This window comes from Mirounga angustirostris, unplaced genomic scaffold (genome assembly GCF_029215605.1).
Source record: "Mirounga angustirostris isolate CCGP_5_RB_7025 unplaced genomic scaffold, mMirAng1.0.hap1 SCAF_11, whole genome shotgun sequence".
NCBI lineage: Eukaryota > Metazoa > Chordata > Mammalia > Carnivora > Phocidae > Mirounga > Mirounga angustirostris.
In genome coordinates, this window is record NW_026991719.1 from 81,297,379 (window position 1) to 81,311,854 (window position 14,476).

General features: G+C 50.7%; 1 protein-coding gene across 36 annotated transcripts in view; it reads left to right on the top strand.

Moving 5' to 3' along the window:
- The first annotated feature begins 586 nt into the window (after positions 1-586).
- The window catches only part of LOC123848316 (armadillo repeat-containing X-linked protein 1), an 88,560-nt gene continuing 74,670 nt past the window's right edge, over positions 587-14,476 (top strand). For 11 of the 36 annotated variants that reach the window (XM_064574374.1, XM_064574372.1, XM_064574373.1 and 8 more), the window contains exons 1-8: positions 600-719; positions 1,228-1,299; positions 1,753-1,832; positions 2,050-2,117; positions 2,351-2,434; positions 2,704-2,794; positions 3,147-12,259; positions 14,141-14,320. In XM_064574374.1, the coding sequence (XP_064430444.1) occupies positions 3,291-11,750 (8,460 nt within the window). In that variant the 5' untranslated portion in view covers positions 600-719; positions 1,228-1,299; positions 1,753-1,832; ... (2 more) ...; positions 2,704-2,794; positions 3,147-3,290 and the 3' untranslated portion in view covers positions 11,751-12,259; positions 14,141-14,320. Of the gene's footprint in view, positions 752-791; positions 1,153-1,227; positions 1,300-1,752; positions 1,833-2,049; positions 2,130-2,350; positions 2,435-2,703; positions 2,795-3,146; positions 12,260-14,140; positions 14,321-14,476 lie in introns of those variants that run through there. The other 25 variants (XM_064574358.1, XM_054508697.2, XM_064574353.1 and 22 more) reach the window with 25 other exon arrangements.

Below are 14,476 nucleotides of genomic sequence, written 5' to 3' on the forward strand. Positions count from 1 at the left end.
TGAAAACTGAAATCGTTAATAGCAACTAATGTGGCACAAAATAATGTGAACAAATGAGTCTTTTGCTATTTTTACGACCTAATTTTTAAATGTCGGGTGAAAATGGCTTGCCTGCATTTCCCAATGACAAAAACAATGAATGCGATGTTAAAGGGGGGGGAAACATTAAAAAAAGAAAGTTAAGCATCTACGCGCACTCTCTGCTTCCTTTGCGGACACCCCTTCCCTAGCCCATTTTGGTGCAGCAACGCACCCGATGGGGAGTGTTAGTCTTAGAGCCTAAGACAGAAAGAGAGGATTCCTCTAAGAAGAGAAAAGGCCAGAGCCAAGGCCTGCGGGAGGGTGATACGCAGACCCTCCCCAGTAACCAGAGAAGGGCAAACCCCAACCGCAAAGAAGTGAGGCCACTCGCTAGTCGGCCCTCAGATTGGAGAGGACATAGCTGAGTGACCAGGCGGTGCGCTCGGGGGCTCGGGTCACAGACCGGCGGAGGGGGAGTTGGGGCGGGTGGAGGTGGGGGGCAGGGTCCCGTAGACCTCCCCGCAGGCCGGAGGGTGGGGTGGGAGGGGAGAGAGCTCCTTGGTGACGCGGGGCCCTCACGTGACCTGGAGCTGCAGAGCGACGCAGCCTTCGGTGCAGTCGTCACTCCCGTCTGGGTACCGGCTCCCCGCGGTCCTGCGCCTGGCGGGCTGGCATCGGGCCCGAGGAAAGCGGAGCAGGTAAGGGCTCCGGGCCCGCGCGCCGAGGCCAGGTAGGCAGCTGTCGGCCTACCCCGGAGGCCGGTAGCCGGTTCGGGGCTGGGGGACAAAGCGGGCTTAAGTTCCAGGAGCCTTCGCTGTGATTCTCCCGAGTCCCCTCCCCCTGCTTCCGTCCGTGCTGGGGAACCTTGGGCTCTGACAGCGGATGGTTGGGGGTGGAGGGGAGTGGCTCTAGAGGGAAATGCAGAGATTGAGATGTCCCATCCTCTCTGACCCTAATCGCCGGCCGCACACGTCCGCCCAGCTTCCTGCTCATTTCAGGGGAAGGGACATGCCACCGTGGCGTTTACAGAGAAAATGGTGGGCCTTGGTGACTAGACGGTGGAGTTGGTAGGGGTGGCGTCTGGGAATGCGGGGAGGGACGTTTGATAACCGGGATCCTGAATCCCGAAAGGTGAGTACTGGGATCTGTGTCCTGGGTGTTGGCCCAAGCACTCAGTGCCTTTACTCTCTCCTGTCTGATGGACAGTAGTTCCGTGTGGCACTTTTGTGGCGAGGCAAGGGAAGAAGGAGAGAAGAAAACTGCACAGGATCTGTGGAGGTTAGTGTGAGCAGGGCCGGCCTCTGAATAGTTGAAGTTCTGTGGGAATTCTCTAGGACAGGAACTTAGGCGCTGCTGTCCGGTTGGGATGTGGGGTGGGGCTACCTAGGGGACTTTCCCTAAACTGCGTTTACTTACTAAGCTTAGGGTTTTTAACTTAAATTGTATGTTGAAGACCAGTAAAGACAGCGAACTTTTCCATGGATGCTTTCATTTGCACTTCAGATAATATTAAGAAAATACAAATCGTTGTATCAAAGAACATTATTTGTTTTTTGAGATAGCCTTTGCCAGGAGGGATAGTGATTTTGCAGAAGAAAAAGCCTGCCCTCACTCCTTGTCTCTTCTGCTGGAGACTCCTAGAGATGGGTTTAAGGGGAAGTAGATGGCAGTAGGCTATGTTTGATTCTAGAGTAGGGGATGGGGGCCTCCATCTCTCTCTCCGTTTTCCAGTTTTCCAGATTCCCCCGCCTGTCTGAGCACCTTGGTGAAGGAAATGATGGACTTTTGGGAGAAACCTTAGAATCCTACAGGTGGTTTTAAAATAATTTGCCCCTGTCTCTCCCCTTTTATTTCTCCTGCCTCCCTTTTACACGCTGCCCATTTCAGTGCCGGGGAAGCCCCAGGTTCTGCTAGCCAGAGAATGTGTCTCTAGATCTAGTAAGGCAGGTACTGGGACCCCTGTTTTAGATGGTGGGATGTCACAAGCCCTCAACAGTTACCCTCCCCTTTTTCTCTGTTTTTTCCTAGGTCTTCCCATAGGCCTACAGTAGGGTTGGAAGCCAGGGAAAGGGGGAGACTGGCCTGGAACCATAAAGGTTGGTGTGAAGGTGGGCAGCGCCTGGGGATAAAAAGAGGGTGAGCACAGAAGGTGGCTGAGACTTGAGAGGGTCTCAGGGGAGGGTACTTCTGCCTCTCCTACACTCTGCCCGATTTCCACAGTGTTGCTACATCCCCTGCTGAGGCAGGTACTGGGATCCGGGATCAGGGCGCTTGTCTGTTCTGTGAGGACTTGGTGTCTATTACCTCCTGTTTGTTTGCTTGTCCATAGATCGGCCTGCAGGTCTGCTGTAGGGCTTGAGATTACTGGAAGCAAAGAAACAAGGAGGAAATTGCCCCTGATCAGTATAGCCTGGTAAGAGGACGGGAACTGCCTGGGTAGACCTCTAGGGTGGGTTGGTGGAGATCAACGTGCATACTGTGTGGTCAGTGTCCGGTCTGGGGTATCCTCAGCCTCTCCCTTTCCCAGCCACCTTTCCCACCATCCCTGTCACACTCTCGCCTTTATTTTGGTACAGAGAGTGGGGTGAACTGAGGGAGATAGAAAGGTAGTTTGATAATATGCCTGTCACATCAAGAACAAAATCTCCAGTCCCATCTGTCCCTCCGTCTGTCTGTCTCTAGGTCTACAGATCTCATGAGTTAATAGATCTACTTTAGGGTATATCACCAATCAAGAGAAGGAAAGAGGAGGGAACTGCCTTGATCATTACAGGTTGGTATGAGGGTGGGGACCTTTGGGAGTGATGAAAAGAGTAGGTCCAGTAAAAATCAAGGTCTGAGGGCTTCTCAGTCTCTCCCATTCATAGTCAGCCCCCCCCCAACCATCTTTTCCATTATTCATTTGGTGTAAGGAAATGTGTATGGATGTACCTTAGGAGAAAGTTGTTGGGCACTGGGGAAAATGGGAGGGGAGAAAATAAAAGGGATGGAGAGAGATTTGGCTCATCATCCTCTTCTCCCACCACGCACATCATTTCTACACTTTCCTGTCCTTCGTGTATCTATCTGTATGAGGCACAAAATTAGAAGAGAAATTTTAGTCCATTTCCTTCCTCCACTTCTAGGTCCACCTCCAGTGGCAGCTGTAGTGGCCTTTAAGTGGCTGAAGACCAGCGCCTTCACAGGCCTACACCCAGACCTACTACCCTCTTTCCCCATCCTGACTGAGCCCCCTGTACCTTGTTCGTGCCTTCAGTAGGGGTGATTACATGGGTCGCGTTCAGGAAGTGGGCTGGGTGACTGCAGGACTGGTGGTTTGGGCTGGTACCTGCTACTACCTTTACAGATTAACCAAGGGAAGAGCGCAGAGTGTGAGGACACTTGCCAAAAATGGGTCCAGAGTCAAGATGGAGACTGTGCTTGGGGTACAGAACCAGACCTTGGCCACGGGTGAAGCCATGGCTGGGACAGAGACTGAGACTAGACCCCAGGCCACGTCTGGAGCAGAAGCTGAAGCAGGAAGTAGGGCTGGGGCTGAAGTAGAGATTACCACCACTGCTAAAGCCAGACCCAAAGCCAACTCTCAGGCCATGACAATGGCTGAGGCAGAGGCAGCGATACAATCTGAGGCCAAAACAGTGGCCAGAACAGTGGGCACGACAGAGGTGGTGACTCTGACTGAGGCCCAGGTCAAAGCTGGGGAAGTGGCTATGAAAGAGGCTGTGACCCAAACTGACTCTGAGGCTGGGAGAGTAGTCAAGAAAGAGGCTGTGACCCAGACCAAGGTTAAAATTTGGGCACTGGCTGCCAGGGCAGAGACCAAGAAAGAAGTAATGACCCAGACCAAAGTGGAGGCTCGTATACTGGCTGAAAAAGAGATGAAAAGAATAATGGTGACACAGAGCGAGGCCTTAGGAGTGATCAGGGAAGTGACCAAGATCAGTGCTATGAGTAAGACTGGAATTGTGGCTGAGACCAAGGCAAGAGCCCTGGAAGAGATTGTGAGTGTGGCCAAGACTCAGTCTGAGGCCAGGCCTGGTAACACAGTTGATGCTAAGGGAAATCCTAATACCATGTCCAGGGCAGAAGTTGGAGTGGACATGAGGTCTTGTGCACCATCTCAGGCTGTGACCAAGATCCAGGTCAACACCATGCCTGGTGCTGGGGTTGAGGTCAAGGGGAATCACAAAACCATGTCTCGGGCAGAGTCTAGGGCAGACGTGAGGGCTCCTGCCCAGCCTCAGATTATAGCCAAGACCCAGGCTGAGGCTATGCTTGGGGCAAAGGTTGATGCTGGGGGTATTACAAATGCCATGTGTAAGATAGGGGCAGAGGCAGACATGAGAGTTTCTACACAACCTCAGACTGTGGCCAAGAAACAGGCCGAGACAATGTTTGGTGCCGGGGTTGATGACAGGGGAAATGCTGATGTCACATCTAAGGCAGTGGCTGGAGCTGACATGAAGGTTGCTGCTCAACTTCAAGCTGCAGTCGGTGCTCAGGCTGAGGCTATGCCTGATGTCAGGGTTAAAGGAAGAGGTAACTCCAGTGCAATGTCTAAAACAGGGGCCAGGGCAAACTTGAGGGCCAATTCCCAGGCTGAGGCCTTGCCTGATGCCAGGGTTAAGACCAGAGACAATCCCAATGCCAAGTCTAAGATGGGGGCTGAGACAGATATGGAGCTCTATACGCAGCCTCAGCCTGTGGCCAATGTCCAGGTTGATGCCTTGCCTGATGGCAGGATTAAGGCTAAAGGCAATGCCAACATGTTATCTAAAGAAGGGGCTGGGACAGACACAAAGGCACAGTCTCAGGCTTCCACCAAGAGCCAGGTTGAGACCTTACCTGGTACTAGAGGTAAGACTAGGGGAAAAGGCAAAAGTAAGCATAAAGCAGGAGTCGGGATAGAAATGAAAACCTGCGCGCAGCCTCAGGTTGGGGCCAAGACCCAAGCTGATGCTTTTCCTGATTCCAGGGTTGATGGCAGGGGTGATCCTAATGCCATTTCTAGGTCAGGGGCTAAGGCGGAACTGAGGGCCTGTGGTCAGCCCCAGACTGAGGCCAGTTCCCAGGGTGAGGGCTTGCCTGGTACTAAGAATAAGGTCAGAGGCAATCCCAGTGCTGTGTCTAAGGCAGGGACTGGGCCAGATACACTGGGCTCTGCCCAGCTCCAGGTTGTGGCCAATTCCCAGGGTGAAGCCTTGTCTGGTAATAAGAGCAAGGTCAGGGGCAATCCCAGTGTTGTGTCTAAGGCAGGGATTGGGCCAGATACTATGTGTTCTGCCCAGGGTGAAACAGATACAACAGGCTCTGCCCAGCCCCAGGCTGTGGCCAGTTCCCAGGGTGAAGCCTTGCCTGGTACTAAGAACAGGGTCAGGGGCAATTCCAATGCTGTGTCTAAGACAGGGGCTGGGCCAGGTACAGTAGGTTCTGCTCAGCCTGAGGCTGTGTCTAATTCCCAAGGTGAAACCTTGCCTGGTACTAAAAATAAGGTCAGAGGCAAGTCCAGTGCTTTGTCTAAGGCAGGGGCTGGGCCAGATACAGTGGGCTCTGCCCAGCTCCAGACTGCGGCCAATGCCCAGGATGAAGCCTTGTCTGGTACCAAGAATAAAGTCAGGACCAATCCCAGTGCCGTGCCTAAGGCAGACACCAGAGCAGATTCAGTGGGCTCTGCCCAGCCTCAGACAGATATAACAGGTGCTGCCCAGCCCATGGCTGTGGCCAATTCCCGGAGTGAGGCCTTGCCCAGTATCAAGAATAAGGGTAAGGGCAATCCCAGTGCTTTGTCTAAAGCAGGGACTGGGCCAGATATAGTAGGTTCTGCCCAGCCTCAGGTTGTGACCAATTCCCAGGGTGAAGTCTTGTCTGGTACTAAGAACAAGGTCAGGGGCAATCCCAGTGCTGTGTCTGAGGCAGAGGCCAGGGCAGATGCAATGGGCTCTGCCCAGCCTCAAACGGACACAACAGGCTCCACCCAGCCCCCGGCTGTGGCCAGTTCCCAGGGTGAAGCCTTGCCTAGTATGAAGAATAAGGTTAGGGGTAAGTCCAATGCTGTGTCTAAGATAGGGGTTGGGCCAGATACAGTGAACTCTGTCCAGCCTCGGGTCGTGGCCAGTTCCCAAGGTGAAGTCTTGCCTGGGACTAAGAAGATCAGGGGCAATCCCAGTGCTGTGTCTAAGGCAGAGGCCAGAGCAGACACAATGGGCTCTGCCCAGCCTCAAACAGACACAAGAGGCTCTGCCCAGGCCCTGGCTGTGGCCAATTCCCAAAGTGAAACCTTGCCTAGTATCAAGAATAAGGTTAGGGGCAAGTCCATTGCTATGTCTAAGACAGGGGCTGGGCTAGATACAGTGGGCTCTACCCAGCCCCAGGCTGTGGCCAGTTCCCAGGGTGAAGTCTTGTCTGGTACTAAGAACAAGGTCAGGGGCAATCCCAGTGCTGTGTCTGAGGCAGAGGCCAGGGCAGATGCAATGGGCTCTGCCCAGCCTCAAACGGACACAACAGGCTCTGCCCAGCCCCTGGCTGTGGCCAGTTCCCAGGGTGAAGCCTTGCCTGGTATCAAGAATAAGGTTGGGGGCAAGTCCAATGCTGTGTCTAAGATAGGGGCTGGGCCAGATACAGTGGGCTCTGCCCAGCTCCAGGCTGTGGCTAATTCCCAGGGTGAGGCCTTGCCTGGTGTCAAGAAAAAGGTCAAGGGAAACCCCAGTGCTTTATCTAAAGCAGGGACTGGGCCAGATACAGTGGGCTCTGCCCAGCTCCAGGCTATGGCCAATTCCCAGTGTGAAGCCTTGCCTGGTGTGAAAAATAAGGTCAGCAGCAATCCCAATGCTGCGTCTAAGGTAGAGGCCAGAGCAGATACAACAGGCTTTGCCCAGCCTCAGGCTGAGTCTAATTCCCAGGGTGAAGCCTTGCCTGGTGCCAGGAGTAAGGTCCGGTGTAATCTTAGTGCTGTGTCTAAAGCAGACACTGGGCCAGACACAGTGCGCTCTGCCCAGCCACAAACTGTGACCAATTCCCAGGGTAAAGCCTTGCCTAGTGTCAAGAATAAGGCCAGGGGCAATCCCAGTGCTGTGTGTAAGATAGAGGCCAGGGCAGATGCAGTGTGCTCTGCCCAGCCTCGAGCAGATAAAACAGGCTCTGCCCAGCTCCAAGCTGTGACCAATTCCCAGGGTAAAGCCTTGTCTGGTACTAAGAGTAAGGTCAGAGGCAATTCCAGTGCTGTATCTGAGGCAGAGGCCAGGGCAGATATAACAGGTTCTGCCTGGCCTCAGGCTGTGGCCACTTCCCAGGGTGAAGTTTTGCCTGGTACTAAGAATGTCAGGGGCAATCCCAATGCTGTGTCAAAGGCAGAGGTTGGGGCAGATACAATGGGCTCTGCCCAGCCTCAAACAGATACAACAGGCTCTGCCCAACCCCTGGCTGTGGCCAATTCCCAGGGTGAAGTCTTAGCTGGCACTAAGAATAAGGTCCGGGGCAATCTCAGTGCTGTGTCTAAAGCAGGGATTGGGCCAGATACAGTGGGTTCTGTCCAGCCCCAGGCTGTGGTCAATTCTCAGGGTGAAGCCTTGCCTAGTGTCAAGAATAAGGTCAGAGGCAATCCCAATGCTGTGTCTAAGGTAGAGGCCAGAGCAGATACAACAAGTTTTGCCCAGCCTCAGGCTGTGTCTTATTCCCAAGGTGAAACCCTGTCTGGTGCCAGGAGTAAGGTCCAGGGCAATCCCAGTGCTGTATCTAAGGCAGGCACTGGGCCAGATATAATGTGTTCAGCTCAGCCTCAAACAGATATAACAGGCACTGCCCAACCCCAAGCCATGTCTAATTCCCAAGGTGAAGCCTTGCTTGGTGCCAGAAATAAGGTCAGGGACAATCTCGATGTGGTATTTAAGGCAGGGTCTGGGCAAGATACAATAGGCTCTCTTTCACCAAAGGCCGTGGCGATTTCTCAGGGCAAGGCCCTCCTTGGTGCCAGAAGTAAGGTCAGGGGAAATACCAATGCTGAGTCTAAGGTAGAGGCTGGGGCACATATGATGGGCTCTGGCCAGCCTCAGTCTGCAGCCCATTCCCAGAGTAAGATCTTGCCTGGGACAAAGGACAGGGCTATACCCAAGTCTGAGGCAGATGAGGGCTATGCAAAGCCCAAGGCTGAGGCCACACCCACTGTTGAGAGTGGGGGTGGGACAGGCACTCAGGGCTGCAGAAAGACTCGGTCTAGGGTCCATGACTACTACTGGAATGGGATTGGTATTGAGGATTGGATTGCTTCTGAGCGATGGATCAAATTTAGGTTTCAGGCCAGGGATGGATACTGGGAGAATACCATGTCCTGGGCTGATGATGAGAATGAAGCCAGTATTGAGTCCTGGAGTGGGGCTAGTGATAAGTCTGATATTAGGTCCTGGGCTGGGGCTAAGCGTGAGAATGAAGTTGGTTTTCCATCCTGGGCTACAGCTGGGGACCAGGCCTGTGGGGGGCTCTGGGTTGAGAGTCAGGCCAGTGGGGGTTCTTTGTCAGAGGCCAGGGACATGGCCATTGGAGCATCCTGGATTGGGGCTGAGAACCAGGCCAGTGGGGTGTCTTGGGCTAGCACCAGGAACCAGGCTATTGGGGAGCCCTGGGCTGGAGGTCAGGCCAGTGGGGTGTCCTGGGCTGGGGAAGATGCCATTGGAGGGTCCTGGATGGGAGCTGAGGAACAGGACAGTGGAAGGTCCCAGGATGGCGCTGGGATTCAGGCTAATGGAGGGTCCTGGGCTGAAGCTAGAGCTGGGAATGTGGCTAGTATTGGGCACTGGCCTGGGGATATGGACCAGGCTAGTGGAGGGTACTGGGTTGGGACTGGTGACCTGTCTGGTGGATCCAAGCCTAGATTTGAGGATCAGGCCAGTGAAGATATGTCCTGGGCTGACACAGCCAACCAAGCCAGTGGAGGGTCCAGGCTGAGGCCTGTGGACCAGTCTGGTGGTGAGTCCTGGGCTAGGGCTGGGGAACAGGCCAACAAAGGTCCTAGGCCAGGGTTTGTGGACCAGTCCAGTGTTGGGTCCTGGGCTAGCACTGGGAATCAGGCCAGTGGAGGATTCTTGGTTGGGACTATGGACCAGGCCAGTGGGGGGTCCTGGGCTGGAACTGGTGATCAGTCTGGTGGTGAGTCCAAGCCTAGATTTGAGGATCTGGCAAACATAGAAGTGTCTTTGGCTAGGGTTGGTGGCCAGGCTGGTGGAGGGCCTAGGCTGGGGCCTGAGGACCAGTCCAGTGGAAGGTCCTGGGCTGACTCTGGGGACCAAGCCAGTGGAGGGTTCTTGGTTGGGGCTGCGGACCAGGCCAATGGAGGGACCTGGGCTGTACCTGGGGATCAGGCTGGTGGTGAGACAAAGCCTAGATCTGAAGAGCAGGCAAGTGGAAGAGGGTCTTGGGCTGACAATGGGGGCCAGGCTGGTGGAGGGTCTAGGCTGGGTCCCAGGGACCAGTCCATTGGAGATTCCTGGGCTGGCACTGGGGACCAGGCCAGTGAAGAATGTAGGCCCGGGCCTGAGGATCAGTCCAATGGATGGTTCTGTGCTTACAGTGGGAGTCAGGCTAATGCAAGTGGGTCCTGGGGTGGGGCTGGTGGCCAGGCTATTGGAGGATCTAGACTAGGGCCCACGATCCCATCCAGTGGTGGGTCCTGGGCTGATACTGGAAGTCAGGTCAGTGGAAGGTCTTGGGCTGGGACTGGAGATCAGGCTAGTAGCTGTCCCAAACCTGGATTTGAGGATCAAGCCAATGGAGGAGGGTTCTGTTCTGGTGCTGAGGACCAGGCTGTTGGAGGGTCTAATCCAGGGCCTGCAAACCAGTCCAGTGGTGGGTCCTGGACTGGCACTGGGAGTCAGGCCAGTGGAAGGTCCTGGGCTGGGGCTGGGGATCAGGCTGATAGTGGTTCCAAACCTGGATTTGAGGACCTAGCAGGTAGAGAAGGCTCCCAGCCTGGCACTGGGGATCAGGCTAGTGGAAAATCTTGGGCTGGGTCTAGGCCTGGTAATGAAGCCAGTAGAGGGTCTAGGCTGGGGCCCAAGGACCAGGCAAGTAGAGGGCCCTGGGCTACGGCTGGTGACCAGGCCAGTGGAAGACCCCAGATCAGTGCCGAGATGGAGGCCAGTGAAAGATCCTGGTTTGGGCCTGGGGGTGAGACTAGTACCGGGTCCTGCTTCAGGAGAGGGGAAGAGGCTGGTATTGTATCCAAACCTGGAGGTAAAAATGAGGACAGTATTGAATCCAGATCAAGGGCTAAAGAAGAAGCCATCATTAGTTCCAGATTTGGGGCTGAGGATAAGGCCAATATTGGGTCCTGGATCAGATCTGAAGAGGCAGCCTGTATGGATTCCTGTATGGGGGCTGAGGCTGGGGCTGCGGCAGAGGTCAGGAAGGAGTCTTGGCTCTGGGATGGAGATGCAGCCACTACAGGGTCTAGGCTTGGGGCTGAGGAAGAGGCTTGCATGGGGTCATGGACTTGGGCTGAGGATGTGGATGAGGATGAGCTAAGTAGAGCATCCAGCCCTGATATTGAGGAGATCAGTTTAAGGTCCTTGTTTTGGGCTGACAGTGAGAAGAGTCATGAGTTCAGATCCGAGAGGGAGCAAAATGTCAATTTTGAGTGTGGAGCTGGAGATAAGGCCAGCGCCAAGGATAACTTTGAGGCACCAACTGCTGGTGGAGTTGAGGAAAAGTCTTGGTTCTGGGATGGTAATGAAAACAGAAGTGAGGACAAATCTGCACCTAAGACTAAAGCCAAAAAGTCAGCTGAGTCAAGAGGCACATATCCATCCATGGTCCCTGGGGCAGGAATGGGGTCATGGGCAGGAGCCATGATCTGGACGGAAATGAAATTTCCATACCAAAATAAGTCCTGCTTCCCACCTGAAGATGAGCTAAGAAAGCAGATCAGGGATGAGGAGAAAACTCAGCCCTGGACCTGTCGCTGTAAACGCGAAGCTAATATGGATCCACGAGAGCTTGAAAAACTCATTTGCATGATTGAGATGACTGAAGATCCTTCTATTCATGAAATAGCCAATAATGCTCTTTATAACAGTCCCGAATATCCCTTTTCCCATGAAGTCATTCGAAATGCAGGTAGAATCTCAATTATTGAAAGTTTGCTCAATAATCCCTATCCCAGTGTAAGGCAGAAGGCTTTAAATGCACTGAATAACATCTCAGTGGCTGCTGAAAATCATAGGAAGGTGAAAACATACTTAAACCAAGTATGTGAAGACACGGTCACCTATCCCTTGAATTCAAATGTACAGCTGGCTGGACTAAGACTGATAAAGCACTTGACTATTATTAGTGAATATCAGCATATGGTTACAAATTATATTTCAGAATTTCTTCGTTTGCTAACTGTGGGAAGTGGAGAAACGAAAGACCATATTTTGGGAATGCTTTTGAATTTCTCTAAAAATCCATCTATGACAAAAGACTTACTCATTGCCAATGCACCAACGTCACTGATTAATATCTTTAGCAAGAAAGAGACGAAAGAGAATATTCTTAATGCTCTTTCACTATTTGAAAATATAAATTATCATTTTAAAAGAAGGGCAAAAGTATTTACGCAGGACAAGTTCAGTAAAAATTCTCTTTATTTCATATTCCAACGGCCTAAAGCATGTGCCAAGAAACTCCGAGTCTTAGCAGCAGAGTACAGTGACCCTGAGGTGAAAGAAAGAGTTGAGCTATTATTAAGTAAGCTCTGATTAGTTGTATGTTCCCAAACAAATCTGAGTAATATTTTGGTTTTGTAGTCTGGAAGTAATGCATATTGTAAATTGCATTACAACTTTGAAACTGATGTTACTTGTGATGGTCTGTAGCTGGATCATTTTATGAACACCAAATGTACTGAAAATACATGTGTTGATTATTACCTTGTCTGGATTGAGATATTTTTAGTATGCTTCATGAGCAGAAACGACCTGATTCTTCCTAAGTAAGGTAATTTTTGGTCCTTTGTGTGGACTTATGTTTATACATTTGAGACTTTATTTTTATGTTATCAATAAAGTTGTGTGTTTTAAGCAGAAAAAAAGAGACACATCCTTGTCTTTGAGTTTATGATCTATTTGGAAAGGCAAGATGTATGGAAACAAAAATACGCTAACAAAGCCACAAGCCTCTGATCATGGCCAAACCCTTCTCATCAGTGCAGAAACTTCTTCAGGCAGCAGTGCTCAGGCAAAGCTGTACAGAGGAGGGGGACACTTAGGTAAGCTGGGCTTGAAGGATAGGATAAAAATGGGGCGGGAGAGCATTGGAGAAGGGAGGAGTGGTGGGAAGAAAGGCATGGAGGTGGGAATCCTGCTTCAGAGAGGAGGCTGGCCTGCCTGGAGTTCCAAATGTGGGAGGGGAATGATGGGAAATGTAATCCATCAGTCTGGGTGAGCCCTTTCATGCAGGATCCCTGATTGCTAAACTGAGGTGTCTGAATGTTACTCCATCCACCCCTGGGAGACCCCAAAGCCTTCTGTGACCAGAGGAATGAAAATGAAAGGAAAAGGATGTAGCTGATGTGTGTGCAGGATGTGTCAGAGTTGGGGTGGGGACAGGAGTGGTCACTGGAGATTGGAACACCAGTTAGGAAGTCACTGTCATGGTCCAGGCACGAGATGATAAAAGTGTGAGACTTCACTACTGGCCACGAGAATGGCAAAGGGAAGAAGGAAGTGAGAGACTGTTTGAACAAAGAAGTGATAGAACATATCTTGAGGGCGTACAGAGAGGTACAATTTTATTTTAGGGTCCTGGTGGCATTTAATTTGAAAACGTTCTCTTTCTGGGCCAACTCTGGGGTCTATGTAAGTAAATACATTAGGTTATTATTTTGAAATAATAAGAAAGTATAATAGAAGAAAGAACAACGTTTACTGCTTCTATCAGATTTCTTTTAGAAGGCTGATCAAGGCAGGGCTTTATGGAACCATTGAGAGTGGTGTTGGCATCAATACTGTAGAAGACCCACCTCTCTCCCACCCTAGAGTGTGGTGAGGGTATGGTGGAAGGGGCGCACTCAAACTGGGCTGGTAGGAGCATACATTGGTACAAAGTCCATTTGGATACATGTTTCAGAAGCCTTAAAGATGTGCATGCTCTTTGAGCCAGTAATTCTACTTGTAGAAATTTATCTATAGAAAATGATCAGGTAGTTGGCTTGTACAAAGCTGTGCATCTTCATACTGTTTTGAAGAGTGGAAACATGTGAATGACCCAAGGGTCTCAAAATAGGTACTTGGCTGAAAAATTAGGGTGTGTCTACGCAATGAAACCTCTTGCAGCAATTGAAAATGGTGATGGGCATCTACACTTATTTACTTGGAAAAAATTCAGCATACAATCTTAAATGGGGAAAATAGGCTATAAGAGCACATGCTATACTTTTTATAAAGAAAAAGTATATATTTAAATTATCTCATGTATAAGCTTTGGCGTATACTCTGAGATTAATAGAGTCCTATAGGTGTTAGGTTAATGGGTAATTTTACCTGTTTTTTACTCATCTGTATTTTCTGATTTTTATATAATACACAACAAGAATTTTTGCATAATTTACCAAGAGGAAATGGATGGGCTTGGGCTAAGCAGACCGGTCAGTAGCATTTCAGGGAACCAGAGCAAAAGTATAAATAGAGGCTCACATATTGATGTCTAGATATTGGAAGGTATAAATTAAAATTTTAATAAATATTTAAATAAAGCTGTAAATGTACATGTAAATGTTTGAAAATTTAAATCTTATTCACCGTTTTAAAAGTAAAACTGTTGTCAATTCTATTATTCAATGGCCACTAAATTTCTAGTGGAAAAAAATGATGTCATACTTGTGGTAGATTCTGCAATCTGCTGCCCTAATCCTCCTTCAGGAATAAAGAGGTTATTATTTACTTGCTAGGAGTGCTGCCAACAGACAGCCCTCAGCTGTCATCCCTTTTCAGGAACTGCTTTAACTGGAAAGTCACCTCCCCCAAGGTCATACCCTCTTCCTGGGGGTACTTCCATCTGATGGCTGATTGACATGGCCCTTCTTGCCCCAAAAGGGACAACTTAACTTCTCCCTCTGTCCAATCCTGCTTCCTTCTCTTCCCTTCCACAGATTTTGATCTCAAGAGCATTCCCTAATAAAAGCCCTCATGCTGAACTCTGAGTCTGCTCTCCAGGAAGCCAACCTACAACAGTTGGTATGAGGAGTAGTTCAGGAAAGCATACACTGTGATGAAATTTTGGAGATGAATCACCTGCTGCCCAGCTGGCAATGAGGACCCCGTCACTGATGGTAGGTGGAGTAGATAAGCACCTGGGACAGGTGACAGAAGAAGTGTTAGAGCTTTCACTGATGGCAAACTGGGATGGCACTGCTGGAAGGGAAAGCATTAGCTGGTTCTATGTAGCAGAATTTTGAGAAATAAGTGGGAAATATTAAATATAAGGA